Source organism: Panthera leo, chromosome B4 (genome assembly GCF_018350215.1).
Source record: "Panthera leo isolate Ple1 chromosome B4, P.leo_Ple1_pat1.1, whole genome shotgun sequence".
NCBI classification, from domain to species: Eukaryota; Metazoa; Chordata; class Mammalia; order Carnivora; family Felidae; genus Panthera; species Panthera leo.
In genome coordinates this window covers 129345427-129362145 of record NC_056685.1, presented here as the reverse complement: position 1 = coordinate 129362145, position 16719 = coordinate 129345427, and the positions used below count along the sequence as shown (strand labels likewise).

Sequence of the window (16719 nt, the reverse complement as noted above, 5' to 3'; positions counted from 1 at the left end):
GGGAAATGAACTGACTTGGGGGCATGTGAAATGGTGGCGTGCTTGAGAGGTTTGATTTGTTAAAGATCATCTCTCGTCTACCATTGAAGTGATAAGTGGAAGTTAAGAAGCTGATCATAACCATTTCTTCCCTTAACCCCAATTTTAAAGTAATTCTAAAATAAAATTTAAGTACGTGTCTTTAAAACTTTTTCGTATCTACTTTCCAAAGTAGATATAGGTCTCCGTCAAAAACAGCAACAGTATTATCATTATTGTAAGTTTTTAGTACTCATGTCTGTGTTAACACTTAATCAGAGGTGCCCTATTGCCACGGAAGGGTAACCCCCCTCCCCCCCACCCCCCAGGACCCATCTAGACAGTGTTTCTCGGCTGGAGCCGGGAGGAGGCAAGGGAAGGGAGGAGTTAGAATCGTGTAGGGACAAATGAAGCGATCCCCAGAGGCACGGCAGGTCAACCCAAAGTCAACCCAAAGTCAACCCAAGCTCGTGGGGATAGGTCTCTGCTCCCTGTAGTGATTTTAAGCATCACATCTGCCTTTCTCTCCACCCACCCCCACCGCCCTTGCTCAGTAAATCTGTACATCACGTGCAGGGACCAAAGCTTTCATTTTGTCTGCTGGTCTTAAAACACACACTCTCTTCTCCTCAGTGTCACATAATGTCACTGTCTTCCAGGTAGAAAGAAGGTGTCTTGACATCACATGCTCACCAAAGTCCTGTTTTCATGTAAATCTAAAACAAAACCAAAATAAAATTCACGGCTAGGTTAAAATCAAGAGAAGGGGAATGTCTGCCAGTAGGAGATCCTCCTAACAGATAATGCAGATACAGGAGGGCAGGATATGTAGAGCCCTTCCATTTTGTTCTGGTTAAAACAGAACCGTGCAGGAGCGTCCTGTGGTCAGTGTGGCAACATTATAAAGTTAATTAAATGCTAAAACTGATTCAGAGTGGAGTAGAGAATCCCTAGCAGGTGATGGTGAACCCTGGAGAGCTGAGACATGAACATCAAAAGGATCTTCAAGGTAACCGCATTGTCCTGGGAAAGAGCTGGAAGTTGAAGGCAGGGATGTCTTATGGATATGTGGAAAGCTAGAACATTCAGCACAGGCGCTATGGCAGAAGAACTCTGGGTCAGAGTGGATGGGTGCTGACGGAGGGCCGGCGAGTGCTGCGGGTCAGGACTGGACCATGCGGTCAGGGTCAGGAAGGGTGAATAGGGGAGCGATGTAGCTAGCGTCGGGCCACCCCTATTGGGAACATTCTGGAGTCCTTCGTAATGAATTATAAAGGAGTGAGAAAGTGAGCCTTTTAACGGGGCATGTGTATGTTTGCATCAGGCTCAGCCCATGCCAAATGTATCCAGTTCTCAGGGTTCCAAAAAGCAGTCCATGTGTGCCCTCCTACATTAGGGTGTGCTGTGGCCATGCTAATCCCCATTTTTTGTTTTATTTCAAATCACACACAGATAGAGTCTGCAAACTGCTTCAGATCCAACAGGTCTGATTGTGTGTAAATACATATGTCCTTTTTAATTTTTATTAATGGTTGCTTCAGTTTTGCATCAGTGCATGGTTAAAAGCAATACACATCAGCTATTTCATGACTTCATATCTCCAAATGAATTATTTCTCCTCTTTTTTTTTTTTGTTTGTTTGTTTGTGCAGTCAGCTGAAGACATGTTAGCATCCCCACTCTAAACCTCTCAGTGGAGTCTCTGTTCCCTTCTCTGACATAACAGATGGGTTACTGCTTGTTATAATTATTAACATCGTGGTGTGGGCCAGGGCTAGGGCGGGCGACCTTGACTATTTCTTTGGGCTGGGGAGGGCCCGTCGTTAGGGTCTGGAATGTTAACTCAAGTGGTGACTGACTGTTTCCGTAATAGCCGGTTGTTGTGGCTGCACGCTCTAGTACCTGAGGCTGTGTACTTCACCGAGCTTGTGGTAGAGCCTAGGGCAAACCGCTGTCCCAAGAGAATGCTGGGATAGATAGAGTTAGCCAATACGAGTCTGAACGTGGTGATTTTGCTGGTTGTTTTAGCTCCAGATGTTGGCATGCTTAGTTTTTAATGTGATTAATAAATGTGGCGCCATATCCCTCCCCGCCTCCCCCCCCCCACGCCTGAACCCTGTCTCCTACCCCCTTCCCCGCCCTTGTTCTTTCTGAAAAACTTAAGAAACAGTAATGAAAACCTTGGTGTTTCAAACTGCACTTTGTTCTCATGTTCTGCAAAAGACCTCAGACTTGCCGGTAGAAGCAAAAGCCGAGAAAACGATTTCTCAGCCCGGAAGCTCTGTGCACTCCGAAATCGGAGTAGGGATAGAGACATCCGAAGTGTCTCTGTCTTACAGTTTTGGATGTATTTTGTTTAAGGCAGCAGCGGAAGTGCTTTGGGGTATGACTACACCCAAGAGAAGTAAATCCATGATCATACAACTTAACTTTTCTAATTTTGGGGTAGTCGCTGATGAATTACCAAATTAGCTTGTATCTTTCCATCCTAAACATAGTCCCCCTTTTAAAGGGCCTCTCTGTAGCACCATTATAAAGTAATCAGGAGAGTCGTCGTGTTGAAATATTACCAACTTAAAAAAAAACAAACATTCACGTAGTTTTTCTTCATGCTGATATTCTCCTCAAGCTTTTTGTTATCAGTAAAACATTTGTATTCCTGTTCTGGTTTTCCTGAATTTAAATAGCAAAGAACCTCATCAAATTTCAAACTTCATAGCCCGAGTTGAGTTAGAATAGAAGGAAACTACTGCAGGTAGATTCTCTCCCATTTCCTTCTGGTTTGGAAGGAATCTCCTTTCCCCCAGTCTGATCTCTTGAGGTTCTGATGGCTTTTTGCGGGTTGAGGAACACGAGAGGGAGTGGTCCTATCAGTAACTAAATTCAGAACCTCCTTTTCCAGAATTCCAGAATTAGTATGCTAACCGCTCAAAGTGATGATTTGATAGAATCCCCAGTATTTTCGACTTTACAGAGACTTTCAGAGAGTCAGGTCGGTACTGAGCCTCAGAATCCCTTAATGGGAATGTATATTCTGCCCTACGGCATAGAACTTCAGTTTTTAAGTGTTTTACTCAGGTGAGCACAAATTGGGCTTTAACTGCTTTGATTACGTTGGTGTTTTAAATTTTTAAAGATTATTTTGGTGTCTTTTGGAATACTAAAGGCACAGACCACCTAATGGCTGTTTACCACGCTATCGTTGCTTACAAAGTTTTCCTAAAGACGGCCCTGGTGTAGATCTCACTCTAACAAACTTTAATTCTAAACCAATGGAACCATCTGTAGTTATAATGAAAAATTGAGCCTTTCAGGTTCATTTAAAGCTTAAAATTTCAGCTATAATGATTGGCTTGTTGCTTTGGTTAACACATGCTTTTACTGTTCTTTAGAAGTTTAAAAAAGGACCTACCTAGCTAGCCATAGATACCATCAGGTAAAGAGACACTTTATAGCGTGTGTATGTATAGATAGGTCTAGTTTTAGTTACAGATACAGCGGTGTATGTGTTACAGCCTGGATGTATACAGTTTTGCCCAAATCAGTCTGTTCCCGTAGACCTGGCTGGATTTCAGAGTGAACGTGTTGATCTCAGGTAGCCCCCGAGGGTGCTTCCCGCCTTGTTTCTATCCATTACCATGTCATTGCCAGTGTTTGGTAATATTAATTAGAATCTTCTTACTTATACGTGGAAGAATTTGTAATGGAGAAAGAAACATTTGCTTTCCTGAGTGATTCACTCGAAGAACAAAGAGAAGTAATACGTAACTACTGTAATCCAGTCAGAGGGATACTTTGAACGTACGCTGGAAGCTACTGCTGATGACGTCAAGAGTATAAACGTTCCTCCGGAATGCAGAGCGTTCACGTAGAGAAAGCGTACATGAGATGGTGTCATAGCGTGTACCAGTTGAACATAGTTATATCTGAGAGGGAGAAATAGTCATAAGAATTTACACCTGAATGAGGTGTAGGTGAAAGAGACGAAGTCTAGAAGAGGAAAAAAAGTAGGGCTTGCCGCTTTTTAAAATAGCACTTATCGTTGTGATTTTCTTTGAAACACTTCATGGGAGAGTACATGTGGTTCACCCTGACAGCGGAAACCTTTGGGGTGTTTGTTCCCCTAAAGTGAAGGGAAGTAACAATAGGATGGAAGAGTTTGGAAGCCTCTAGGACCGAGGGGATAGTGGAACCACTGGAAGAAGGACTCCAGAGTGCGCAGTGAGACTGGGTGTTAAGTAAGGGCCTCTGAATCTGTTAGGAGAGGAAAATAAATGCAGGCAAATGCTCAGGCCATGGAGGGAGGCCCAACTCATCTAGCTGAATCCCACTGCAAGGCCCTCAGCCATTCGTAATCTGATTTGCCCCAGTCCTAAATGCAGCTCGGGACCGGCAGACTTTTTCTGCGAAGGGCCAAGGGCTAAACGTTTCCGGCTTCGGAGGCCGTACGGTGCCGTCACGCCTGCTTCCAGAAACAGGTGGCAGGCTGCATCGGCTCACAGCCCGAAGGTTCCAGCCCCTGATCTACACTGGCTTTTCCTATTAAACGTTGCCTCTCGACAAAAAGCCTAGTCCTGATGGAGCATAGCACCAGAGAGGACCTTTCTGTTACATCCTGTAGTCTCTTAGCAATAAATCAGCCTGAGAATCTGAAGTTAACACATACACATTTACATTCCCCATCAGTCAGATAGCGTTCTCCCACCTTCCTGCAAATATTTGCCCTGTTGAAAGTTCCAGCAAAGACCATGAAGTAAGACAGGTCTGAGATCATGTCTTCGTTGCTTATATCGGAGAACGGGTCCCACTGAGGTAGTTTACTCTTGTAATTGTCCTAAATTGGAAAGCAGATCCCTGCGTTGGGTGGAGCTTAATTTTGTGCCAGGGGAAGGATAACATGCAGACTGATGCAGTTTGAAACATTTCTCCTCCCACGTGTGTGTCCGTGTTTGCGTCTGTCCCTGTGTCATTGTGCGTGTACGTCTGCGTGTGGGTGGGTGTGTGTTGGTCCGGCCGTCGGGGGAGAGGTATCTGTAAAGTCAGTTCTCTTCTCTCCTGTAGGGCGGATACGCAGCCTACAGATATGCACAGCCGGCTACCGCGACCGCGGCCACAGCCGCTGCCGCTGCCGCCGCAGCTTACAGCGACGGGTAAGCGGGCGGGGAGCCCGGGGGGGCCGCCCAGGTGCCGCCCCGCCTTCCTCCTGTCACCATTTCCGGATCGCCACTCGGGGCCACCCTGGGTTCCAGATGCCTGCAGACCCCCTTAGGCCCTGTGCTCCGCCCCCCTCCCGCTTATTCCTGTCTCTCTTTGGCTTTGACCCCAGGCTCCCTCTCTCCCTCTTCCTCATCCCCACCTCCTTGCTTTTCCATTGGATGGAAGTCCTTCAGAAGTTTCCAGAGGTACTGCATTTGGGCGTAGAAGCGGACAGGTTTCCGTTCTGCCCGTTCCCTAATAACGTTGAGGACCGAGTTACTCGCTAGTCTTGATTAGCACAGTAAGCCTCTCATTCTTTTAGATCATGGCCTTTTCTTGCTCTCCCTGATTGTCTTTCTTCTCTCCAGTTACGGCCGGGTATACACAGCCGACCCCTACCACGCCCTGGCCCCTGCCGCTAGCTATGGAGTTGGCGCTGTGGTGAGTATTATTATATGTACCGTGTTTTTTTTTTAACCACTTTACACCTTTTAACTTTTACCTGCAGTTTGCAGAAGCTCTAGAAGTGTGATAAATTCAGGCCTTCTTCCACTGCCAAAGTGTTGAAGCCACAGAAAACTAGCTGGAAATTCGTATCGCCTTCATCTGTGTGTTGTAGCGTGAGCCCCTTGACCTGGTTACCAGCAGCAGAAAGGCATGAATAGTGACAGTCTGCCCCGGGTGACGGCATCATTTGGGAGAGAAAGAAGGGAACAGGTTGATGCTTTATATTGGCTCAGATGTTGGATACATATACCTGTGGCTTGGTTTAACTGATAGGTCTTAGCAGAGATGTCGGGGGAGAGACTCTCCAGCTTTCACAGTAAGCTTTCCAAAACCTGTGCATTAGTTTCAGATGCAGATATCAAAGGATGTCCTTGCCATTTCTGAGCCTTCTGGCAGAAAGCACTACAAATCACCAAATGAATGCCTTACAAAGGTCTTTTCTATCTGTAACATTCATAGCAAAATACGATGTTTTCCTGGAAGCGTAGAAAAGATCCATAGACCTCAATTTAGAATAATCCTCCCCCCAACCAAACTCGAACCCTCACCGTGGTATTTTTGTGGTGGCCTGGATACGTCCAGGCCCAGTGATAGTGACTCACCGGCCGTAGCAGGGACACACCGTGTCACAGCGACATCTCCTAACGCTGTGTGCCATCCAGAGTACAGCCAGGCAGCGGCCTGGGGGTCATGGACGACAGTGTGTGATGGGGAGGCAGAGTGATAAATGAAATTTAAGACCGGGAGGAATATGAGAGAGCCCATCATTTCTCACACTAAATTTCTAATGATAGATTTGTGGGAGGAAGTAACAAGGTCCTGAGGGGAATGTAGGTGTAGACAGACAAGATAAAGACAGTGATAGAAGTTGCTGAGATTTTATGTGCCAAAAAGATACAGATCCGACCCCGAAAGAATGACCCAAGGAGAGAGATGTTCCTAGGGAACTTTTAATGGAGATAGGTCGTTAGATAAAAGAAAGGAATTAAAGCCCAGTTAAAATGAGAGAGAGAGAGAGAGGGAGGGAGAGAAGGAAGGAAGAGAAGGGAGGGAGGAAGGAAGGAATGAATTCAGATACGTCAAGAAGCACCTAGTTGGCACATTTTGTAGGTTATAGAGGAACTAGACTTTAATATTTAAAAGATTGACTGTGGTTTAAATCCAGCACCATCTCGAACATGGTATGTGACAGTTAGTGGTCAGAGCACCTGAGCACCTATTCCCTGCAGACAGGTAATGTGCAAGAAGGTGAAATCAGCTATGATGTCATCAAGGTAAACCGAAACTCGTGCTAAATTTTAAACATCAGATTATTTACTGACTTGGTTTTAAACTCTACTGAGTTTCCCTTCTTTGCTAATTCATGTAAATCATTAAGTACAGTGTCGTCATACCCTCTTCTTGAGAATATCGGGCCAGCAGTGAGTGTCGTGGGTTCTGGTGTGAGCCCCTTAGAGGCAGAAGTTGGTTTCCCAATGTCACTGCACAAGGTCACATCGTACCAGTTGCTTTGAAGCTTCTAAAGAAACTGTTTTCCCAAATCCCTTTTCAGGACACTTTTCTTCACCTTTAATGTTTCTCTCATCAACCTTCTAATTATTTTTATGTCTCTAATTACTGCAGGCGAGTTTATACCGAGGTGGCTACAGCCGATTTGCCCCCTACTGAAGTGACGTGAGACCCCGCAAATGGGACAGCCCCCCAGTTCATGAGGCCTGGCTATTGCAATATTTACTAGTAGAGGAACTCTATAGCAAGATGAAGAGGAAAAACAAACAAACAAAAAAAAAAACACAAAAAAAGAGAGAATACTTTTTTATACCTCACTATGTTCTTTGAATATGTATTTTTCCTTTAAATTTCTGCCTTTAATTCTTTTGTTCCAAAGATTGTGCATTTTTTTCTTTTTTTTTCCTTTTTTTTTTTTTTTAACTGTGGTAAAAAAAAAAAAAAAAATAATGCATTTCCATGTCTGTATGTCCGTGCTAGCTCATTCTGTCAATCACGGAAGAGGCAGTTCATGAGGAAGGAGAGACCTTAGGAGCTGATGAACGCATGTGATCAGAAATCCGCAGACAGAGTTACCAAAGTGTATCCGGTGCTGAGTGGCTGGGGGACAAGCAGAAGTGGAGATCTTTCTGCGACAGGATATTCTTCTAGTCTTCTGAGTTTCTGGTCTTCGGCAGGCAATTCTGGTTGGCTGTGGCTGGAATCCACATGCTGATAGATGACAGGAATTTGTGCTTGCAAAGCGGGAGAATTAAAAGCCACTGTCCTCTCCTCTTCCCTCCTGTCTTCTCCATCCTTTTTACAATCATCTTACCTGCACAGCCTGAGACGGTTGGCATAGTTTTTGGAATTATAGTATTAATATTTCCAAACACGCTCTCAGACTGTGGATAATAAACACCTCATTAGGAAACCGATCTCAGAATGAACTCCGGAGTGTGAAAAAGATCATTCTTTTCTTTCTTGAGATCCTAGCATTCCTGCTGGGCCTCTTCTCCTTTCTCTGAACCACGGCTTGGCTCATCTGTCCTTTTATGAACTCCCTGCTCCCACGTCCTCAAGAGTCAGGAATTTAGGACCCAGAGACAGGAGAATAAATAGCCAGCGACCAGATTTCCCGGCTTGAGGGTTAGAAGTACAGAGTGTTGGGAGTCCGTAAAGACAGTAAGGAAAAGAAAAGGGATATCGGAGGGTGTCTGGCAGGGCTCTGATATTCCTGTCCTTTCTCTTACATCAGGAGGGCAGTACAAGGTGTAAAACGTATGAAAACCGTTAGCAAAAGATCAAGCACTGAGTGCCGGGTCCACTGTCCCTGGAAGCTTGCGGTGACCGGGGCACGGAAGGGCAGGCATGGGCGCTTTGTACTGGCTCCAAAGCCATAGGAATTCCCAGCTCCCGGGGCCTCTGCGAGCCACTTCTCTGTCCACAGTCTTGAGCTCTCGTGACCCTTCCGCCCGGCTTCTCGTCATCCTCCAAAGACGCCAGCCGAGCACCCGCCTACTTGGCATACATACCAACACTACAGGATATCAAATCCGAGCCCCTGAGGTTGCTCCCCTCCCATCCTGGAAGGAGAGTCTGACATGGCAAGGATCTTCTGTGTTGCCAGGAAGAGTCATGTGGTGGCCGCAGCAGTGGGTCACTGGCGCGGCCCTGCGGCTTTGATGTTACATGTATAAGCAAGGTAGGGGAGAGGCGTTTCTCTTCTAGCTGGTAATGGTAGAGGCCAGGGTCCTGCCGCATTTCCAAAATGAAGGCCTGAGAAAATAGAAAAGCACGTTCTGTTTGGCTCCCTGGTCTATTCACGTTGGTACTAGGGTGACCTCTCACCCAAGGGATAGCTGCTCAAGGGAGTAATTCAGAGACATGGAGCTTCCGGTTTGGTATGGGTTTATTTTCCGTTTGTGTTTTTGTTTTTGTTTTTGTTTTTGTTTTACTCCTGCCTCCACACATGTTCTTGACTGATGACTATTCGTGTCCCTGAATTAAAATGACTGACACATGGCAGCATGAAGCATCCTTTGTAAGCAGAGTGATCTGTCCGGGAGGGACTGGCCTGTCGTGTAAAGCACAACTCTTCTCCCCCCTCGGAAGCCCCGCTCTCCTGATGACCGGGGGAGAGGCTGTCCCTGAAACGAGGGGAGACGTCAAGGAAGATAGAGGCCTCGATGCAATCTTAACTGATTCTGGGGAGGACTGCGTGGAACAGGGGACACCAAACTGCCCGGGCCGTTGGCCACTTTGAAGGGTTCTCCTCCCCAAGCCAAAGTTTGGTTCGTTGCCGTTGAGACAATTTTTGTTGTGTTGTATATAAATATTTTAGTTAGAGGAAGGGTTCATGGGATGCGGGGGCTATCACAGTTCTAGAGAATGGGGGCAGGGAGGATTTTTTCCCCCCCTTTGCTTTTGGCTTTTGTTTTGAGGGAGAGCTTTTACTGACTAAAGACAGAGAAACCTCGGGTCGTGTTCAAACGGGCCATTGACGAAAATGGCAAACCACGGCTCGGTGGAGAGCAGGCCAGATTTTACGTGGTTGCGGCTGTCGCAGGGGAATGAGCTTAGTCATTTGCTCTTCTTTTGTCCGAGAGAGAGACAAGGGCGGTGGGAAAGGGAGAGAAGGCAGCCCCCACCGCCCTTCGGAAAGAGGCAGAAGCTGGAGCTTGGGGTTCCTTGCGTGCATTTCAGTTCAGCGGGTTCTGGCTGAGGACTCCGCGGGCAGGCCCTGCGTGCCCTGCTGCGTCTCCAGGGATGGCTTTGAGCACGGCTTCCTCCAGCTCCCTTCTCTAAGGAAGGCCAAGCAGAGTTCGGCTTGCGCCAGAGGGCCTTTGCTTTCTAGCGTCAGCACTGAGACTCGGGGCTCCCGTGAGCACCCGAAGGAGACGGTGTCGGCCTCCCCCTCACCTCTTGAACTTTGAGACTCCGTAGAGCCAGCCCCCTCGGAGGCAGGTTCCTCGGAGCACCGAGGCTTGTCTGCTCCCGGCTCTGGTTCCCGTCGCACCGAGCGACCGAGCCGGGAGGGAGTCTGGCGTCCGGGGGTTCGTGGGCGGATGCCGCTCGATGATCCAAAAACCTCACCGATGCTGAAGGCCAGCACGTGACCGATTTCCACAGCTTTCCCGTAGCTCCTGGCGTGGACTCCTGTGCTTAGCATCTTACTCCTAGAGAAGCTGGGCTCCTTTAATGAGACCCCTAGCGAAAACCGTCCTCTCGGTCTCCCTCTTTCGGCCCAGAGAGCTGCCCGTAGGTCTTTTCTGGAATGCCTTGTGGTGCGCGGTTCACCGGGTCAGACGTTGTGACTCAGCGTTTTTAAGGCTCTCGGGTTTGCCGGCCTTGCCACCGCCCCCGGCCTCCGGCAGCCACGAGGTGGGATGGAGCCAGTGTCACTTGTCCTCGAAAAAGAAGGGCACTGGGGCTCAGCTCCTAGTTTAAGAGGGGAGCTAGTGGACGTTATTCAGTAGAAACCCGGGACAGCAGCTTTTCCTGAAAAGTAGAACCCCTCAGGGGCTGGACCGCTCTGACTTCAGGTCATACTTTCCTAGCCATGCAGCGGAGCAATGGGTGAGTCAACACCCCCCGTTAGTTTCCCGACGGGAGGGAGGTGTAGACTCGGGATGGAAGCCACCTCGAGGACCTGCAGGAAGGCCTTGATCACCCCCTTTCCTCACGCCGGGGCCCATCTGGAAGGCACGCCGGCCGGGAGCCCAGCGTCCAGCCCCCTCTGCTGCTTGCAGCCTCTAGGACAGTAACATTTGCAGAATTGCAGACTTTTTTCCCCCAGTTGATAGGAAGAAAGGGACTTTGGGGGGTGGGGGTTGGGGAAGGGGTAGTGGTGTTTTAAAAAGCATAAGTTACCTGTTTGCACTGTTATAAGATAGGAAAAAAAAAATAGTGGGCAAGGTGAACATCAGACGTAAATTTGCGTGTTTTTATTTTGTCATGCTCTTGAAGATGTCTGACCATTTGTAGGTATACACCAGTGAAACTTGATTCTCTGTTGCATCAAACACTTTTTTTTTTTTTTTTTTTTTTGGCAATGTTACTGTCCACAAACCTCTTCTCCCCTCCCTTTCCCTTTTCCTGTGTACTTCTTCATACTTGCTTTACTGATCAACCAGGCAATAGCCATCCAAGAGCTAGAGCGTGAAGCAGGGCCCTCTCCAAGTAGGCTCTGGGTGTCCTAAGCCAGCACGCGCCCTCTGGTTCAGTGAGTGCAGTCGAGTCCCTGGCACCTGTCTTGAAAACAAGGCTTACAGACCAGACTCCAGCGAGTTCTCGAATTCCTGAATCCGATGGACCAGGAATGAGGAGCTGAGCGTGGAGGGGACCCCTCGGGTACCGAAGTTGGCTGTAGTAGCTGAGTTCTTCTCCACGTTACCGGAACTGTAGCCAGTTACAGTTTACTCAGGAAAACGGTAGATCAATTCAGCCATGGTAGTGCTGGTTGGCAGGGATTGGTAACTGAGGGAACTGCTCGTCAGCCAAAACGCAAACTTTGCCTTTAAGGAGACTGCCGGCGGGGGGCTGGGGGGGGGGGGGGAGGGCCTTTCCGTGTCCCTTCTGGCTGGTGGTCACACACGCCTGTGTGGGGAAGGCCCGGTCACACTGGCAAGCAAAAAGGGAACATCAATTCTCTCTCCTCTCCCCACCCCCTGCCCCAGTCACCGACACCAGATTCCCAGGGGGTACACGCGGTTTTGAATTTTTTTTTTTTTTTTTTTAAGTGACTTTCGGTTTGGTTTTTCTGGGGACTGATAAGTGCTTTAAGCAATGTCTCTACCCCGTTGAGACTCCCAGCTTAGCCATTTTCTTGTATTTTTCTGTTCACAGTATTTGTGTGTGTGTGTGTGTGTGTGTGTGCTCGTTTTGGCTGTATTATATATCGAGTGATGAATTGATCCTCTTTTTTCCCTAAGGGATATGAACTGTTTTTGTTTTTGTTTTTTTTCTTGTGTTCTAATCCTGCTTGTGAATAGCTGGAGCAAACCTGGGGCTGACACACGTAAGCTAGGGCTCAAGTGCTCAGAGAGCCAGCGCAGTTGACTCGTCCCGGACGGGCGACCGGCCTGCGTCTCTGAGCCTTTCAGTCCAAATCTTTGCAAGGCTGAAAACGCCACAGACCCTTTCCTCTCCCCCCCACCCCCCATGGCAGGGACTGGACCATCCCGACAGGCAACACGCAGCCTCTCCGGCCCCCTCCCGTTGCCATGGCAAAACAGGTACCTTTGGGGCACGGGGGCATCACGTGGGATGCTTGTATAATTGACCACCTCGCCTTCTCTCCCCACCCCCTCACCCCCAGAGTCACTTCCTAGGACACCCGAGCTGCTTGCCCAGGGTCCTGTTTCCCTGCGAACTCCAGAGAAGCACCCCAGGGCTTTGTGACAGTCTCTGACTCCCTCCCCTTCTCGTTAAGAATCATATTGTATAGTAGCTTTCAGACCATACAGTATTCATTGGGTTACTCCTATTATTATCAAGTAGCTGGAATTGTGAAGGTCGGAGTAGTTAGATCTTTAGCTTTTATTCCTTATTTTTTTGTATTACTATCCATGTGTATAAATTATTGATCATGTTGCTGGCTTTTATAAACTCTAAGCAAAGGAGGAGCACTGCCTCTGCCTTTGCAAATGGTAATGAAGCACTGTTTTTAAATAAAAGAGAGAAACACCATTCTTGGGCCTGTGTGCGTTGATCCGGGGATCCCTGTTGCCTCCGGGAGGCTCAAAACCTACCCCTTGGATTTGACTTCTTCAGACGGAGGAGAGAGGAGGCAGCGCGGCACTTTCTGGGCGGAGGGCGCTCTGGGTCTGGGTCTTGCGGGCTGGGGGGGGGGGGGTAGGTAGGTGAGGCCTGAGTCTGGGGGAGGAAGCTGGGGGGGAAGGGAGAGGGTGGGGGCCGTGGGGGTGGTGGGGAGTGCCTCGCCGTGGGTTCCTCTGGGCTGGCAGAAGCTGCATTTTGTGCTTCTGCCTCTGACCTCCTTTCAGCCCTCGTGCTCTCCTGGACTCCTCGCTGCCCCCTCCCCTTCCGGCCACTTGACCTTCCTGCCTCACTGTCCCTGTCATGGTGTCCCCTGGGCTCCTGTGCCCTCTCCTTCCTGTGGGGTCCTGCTGGCCCTTCTCTCCCCTGGCCAGACCTTCTCACCCGCCCCTCCTTTGCTGGTTTCCCCCCTCCCCCAGTCTCCAGAATTCTCCACGAGCCTCCAGTGCCCTTCGCTCGGCTCTCCGGTCACCTTGCTTCCTGTTCCGTGGAGGAGATGGAAGTGTCACCGTCTCCCTGAAAGATTGTGCTTTGCCACCAGACACCTACCCGAGTTCACACCCCTTCTTCCCCCCTCTCTCCTCTTCTACTGGAAACATTCTTCACCTTAGGAGCTGCCCCCACACTCGTGCCCCGCACCTCATCCTTCCGGGGACCTTTGTCGTGCCCTCCTGCGAGATCAACCTTTCATTTCCTACTCGTTAGTCCCTCTGGCATTTAAACCCATTTTTTAAGTAATTCTGCAAGATCCCAGGTCCTCTCCTACGTGACAGACTTCTGGAATCGATTTCTGCCCGCTGATGCCCTGTGATCCTTCCACCTGCACAGCCACCATGGGGGGGTGAAGGCTCCCTCTGCTGCCACCGCGCTAGCTAGTGGGTCCCACTTCCTCTCCAGTGGTCCCCGTTTCCATCCATTTGCCCAGCAACGCCCACCACCGAAGTCCGTTCTCCGTTGGTAACCCGCTTGTTACCAACACGGCGCGTGTGTGGTCATGCGCTTCTCTCCAGAACACCACCTGCTCGGCTCCCCACCCTGGTCCGAGCGCCTGGGCATCGGGACAGCCAGCACCAGGCACGTGGAAACAATCTGTTGGGGGCGGGGGGGGGGGGGGTGGGAAGGGCTGCATGAAGTGAGACACAGTTTCCAGCCTGCCTTCCCCGCTGTGGTCGCCCCGAGTGAGTAATCGGTCCCGCTTGAGAGCCATCCACGTTATCTTCTCGATCTTTCTCGCAGCCCCGAGGCAGGCACTTGGGCACCGGCCCTCCCGGGTCTCTGGGCGCCCCCTCCTTTGCTGAGTACACCACGTGGGCAGAGTCCTGACTGCTCTTCTCCCAGGCCATCGCTAGGGGTGTGTTTGCAGCCAAGTGCCCCCCCCCCCAGGGAATGAGGGTCCGTCCGGGACAAAGAACAAGCTAAGCCAGACGGGGGTCCTCCGTGTAATCCAGCTGCAGTGTAGACCTTCGGCATCCATCCGGGCTCCTATCACCTCTCCCTCCACGCCCACGGGACTTGGGGACACAGAGGCTCCCGCAGTCCCCTGTGCCAGGAGCACGAAAGCCCTCTGTCTCTGCCCCAGTCTCGTGTTTCTGCCAGGATGCGGGAAACGGTAACGGGCCAACCTAGCCTCCAAGGAGGGAGAAGTCAAAGCCCAGACCTGATTCGTTGTCACTCCCCTATTTAAGACGTGGAAGCTGCAGAGAGGTGACCTAACTTTTGCCCTAAGTCACCTAAGTAGGAAGCGGCAGCCCCAGGATCCAAGCTTAGCCAGTGCAGCCCGAGTCTGTGCCCTGTGACCTCTGAGCTCTGGTGTTTCCTGGCGCTTCCCTTGTGGGAGCTCCTGCAGGGGGCGCCTGGGTGGCCCAGTCGTTTGAGCCTCCGACTTGGACTCAGGTCGGTTCGTGAGTTCGAGCCCCGCATCAGGTTCGCCGCTGTCAGCCCGTCAGCACAGAGCCCGCTTGGGATCCTCTGTCTTCCTCTCTCTGCCCCTCCCCCGCTTGCGCTGTCCCCAGTAACGAATAGGTAAAAAAGAAACTAAGGGACTCCTGCAGAAATCCAAGAGCCAGCCAGCTGTACCCTGCCCCTGGCTGTCCCTGTGCCTTCTGTAGGGTCCTCTTCCTCCACCCAGCCTGCAAGTCCCCGTGTCCCTGGGCCCCTCCCCTCCTGAGAACTTTGCCGTCAGGTTCCGCTCTCTGCAGGTGACAGACCACCCCCCCCCCGAAGTCCGGGACCCCCTCCCCCAAAACTCCACACCCCGGAGATCGTCTCGCCACCCCAAACCTTGCGTTCCCTCGGTCAGTGAGCTGGACAAACGTTGGCCATCACCGTGTTAAAACCCAAAGGAGAAAGGAAAGGACGAGTGAAAACTCTTGCTCAGAGGAGGGTGTCCCCCACGTTTGCCTCGGGCCCCTGCACCTTCTCGGTCTGTTTTCACTGCCGCGCCGTCCCTCTCGCTGAGCCAGGTGCCCGATTGTAGCACCCTCCCCGGCCCCAGCCTGCTCTGCGCCCAGCACCACTGCCCGTGCCCGGATCCACCTGCCGCCTCTCCCGCTTGCTCTGCCCAGGGCAGGAGCGGGGCCCCGGCACCTTCCACCTGCCCCCACCACGCTGCCTGGCCTCCTGCCCCTCCTCCCAGCTCGTTCCATCTAACCTCCTCTGCTTGGAAACAGCCCCGGCTCTCATCCTTCTCCCCGATTAAATCCTGCCCCTGGGTGACCGGCCAGTCGCAGCGAGCCCCCTCCACCTATACGACTTCCTATTTGACCTCCTTCGGAGCCCTTAGCCATCCCAAAATCATCTCAGGTCAGCTGGCTCACTTGTGTGTTTGCTTCTAGGTTTCTCTCACTCCTTCCATTAGATTCGGGTTCTGGAAGGTAAGCCCTGGCACAGAAGGGGGCGGGCAGCCTCAAACACCCCGCTGCATCCCAGGGCCCGGCCGGCCGTGTGGCCAGCACTCAGCACAGCCACTGGTGAAGGAAGGATGGCCGGACCCCTGCCTCCAGAATGTTCCTCTCCTGGCCTGCCAGCCCTCTACACGTGGGCCTGGATTCTCCTTCTAAAATAAATGTGACCACATCATCCCTTGCCTCAAAATCCTTGAGAAACTCCCATTTTCCAGAGTCTAAAATCCAAATTCCTTAACACGGCACTCAAGGCCTCCACGCCCCCAGCTCGGGCCCCCTTGCCCACTGGCTCCCGTGCCCGCCCGGCCCCGCCACCGGGGACTGCCCCCCAGACAAGCCGTGCCTCCCTCTCCCCTGGCCTTTGCCCCTCTTCCCACACCGAATGAACTTGTCCTCAACTTTCAAAGTTCAGATCAAATGTCATCTCTCTTGGGGGCGCCTGGGTGGCTCGGTCAGCTAAGCGTCCGACTTCGGCTCAGGTCACGATCTCACGGTTCGTGAGTTCGAGCCCCGCATCGGGCTCTGGGCTGACCGCTCGGAGCCTGGACCCTGCTTCGGATTCTGTGTCTCCCTCTCTCTCCGCTCCTCCCCTGCTCACCCTCTGTCTCTCTCTCTCTCAAGGATAAACAGTTTTTAAAAAGTCATCTTTTTTTTTTTAATTTTAATTTTTTTTTAGGTCAGGGAGGGGCAGAGAGAGAGGGAGGGAGAGAATCCCAAGCAGGCTCCGTGCTGTCAGCCCAGAGCCCCACTCGGGGCTTGAACCCACGAATCGTGAGATCATGCCCTGTGCCAAAGTGGGACACTCAACCGACTGAGCCACCCAGGCGCCC

At 50.8% G+C, this 16719-nt stretch overlaps 1 protein-coding gene across 14 annotated transcripts in view; it reads left to right on the top strand.

Moving 5' to 3' along the window:
* The window catches only part of RBFOX2 (RNA binding fox-1 homolog 2), a 281671-nt gene extending 272435 nt beyond the window's left edge, over window positions 1-9236 (top strand). For all 14 annotated transcript variants that reach the window (XM_042947680.1, XM_042947678.1, XM_042947675.1 and 11 more), the window contains 3 exons: window positions 5079-5167; window positions 5582-5654; window positions 7344-9236. In XM_042947680.1, coding sequence (XP_042803614.1) covers window positions 5079-5167; window positions 5582-5654; window positions 7344-7388 — 207 coding nt within the window. In that variant the 3' untranslated portion in view covers window positions 7389-9236. The remainder of the gene's footprint in view (window positions 1-5078; window positions 5168-5581; window positions 5655-7343) is intronic.
* Window positions 9237-16719: the final 7483 nt, after the last annotated feature.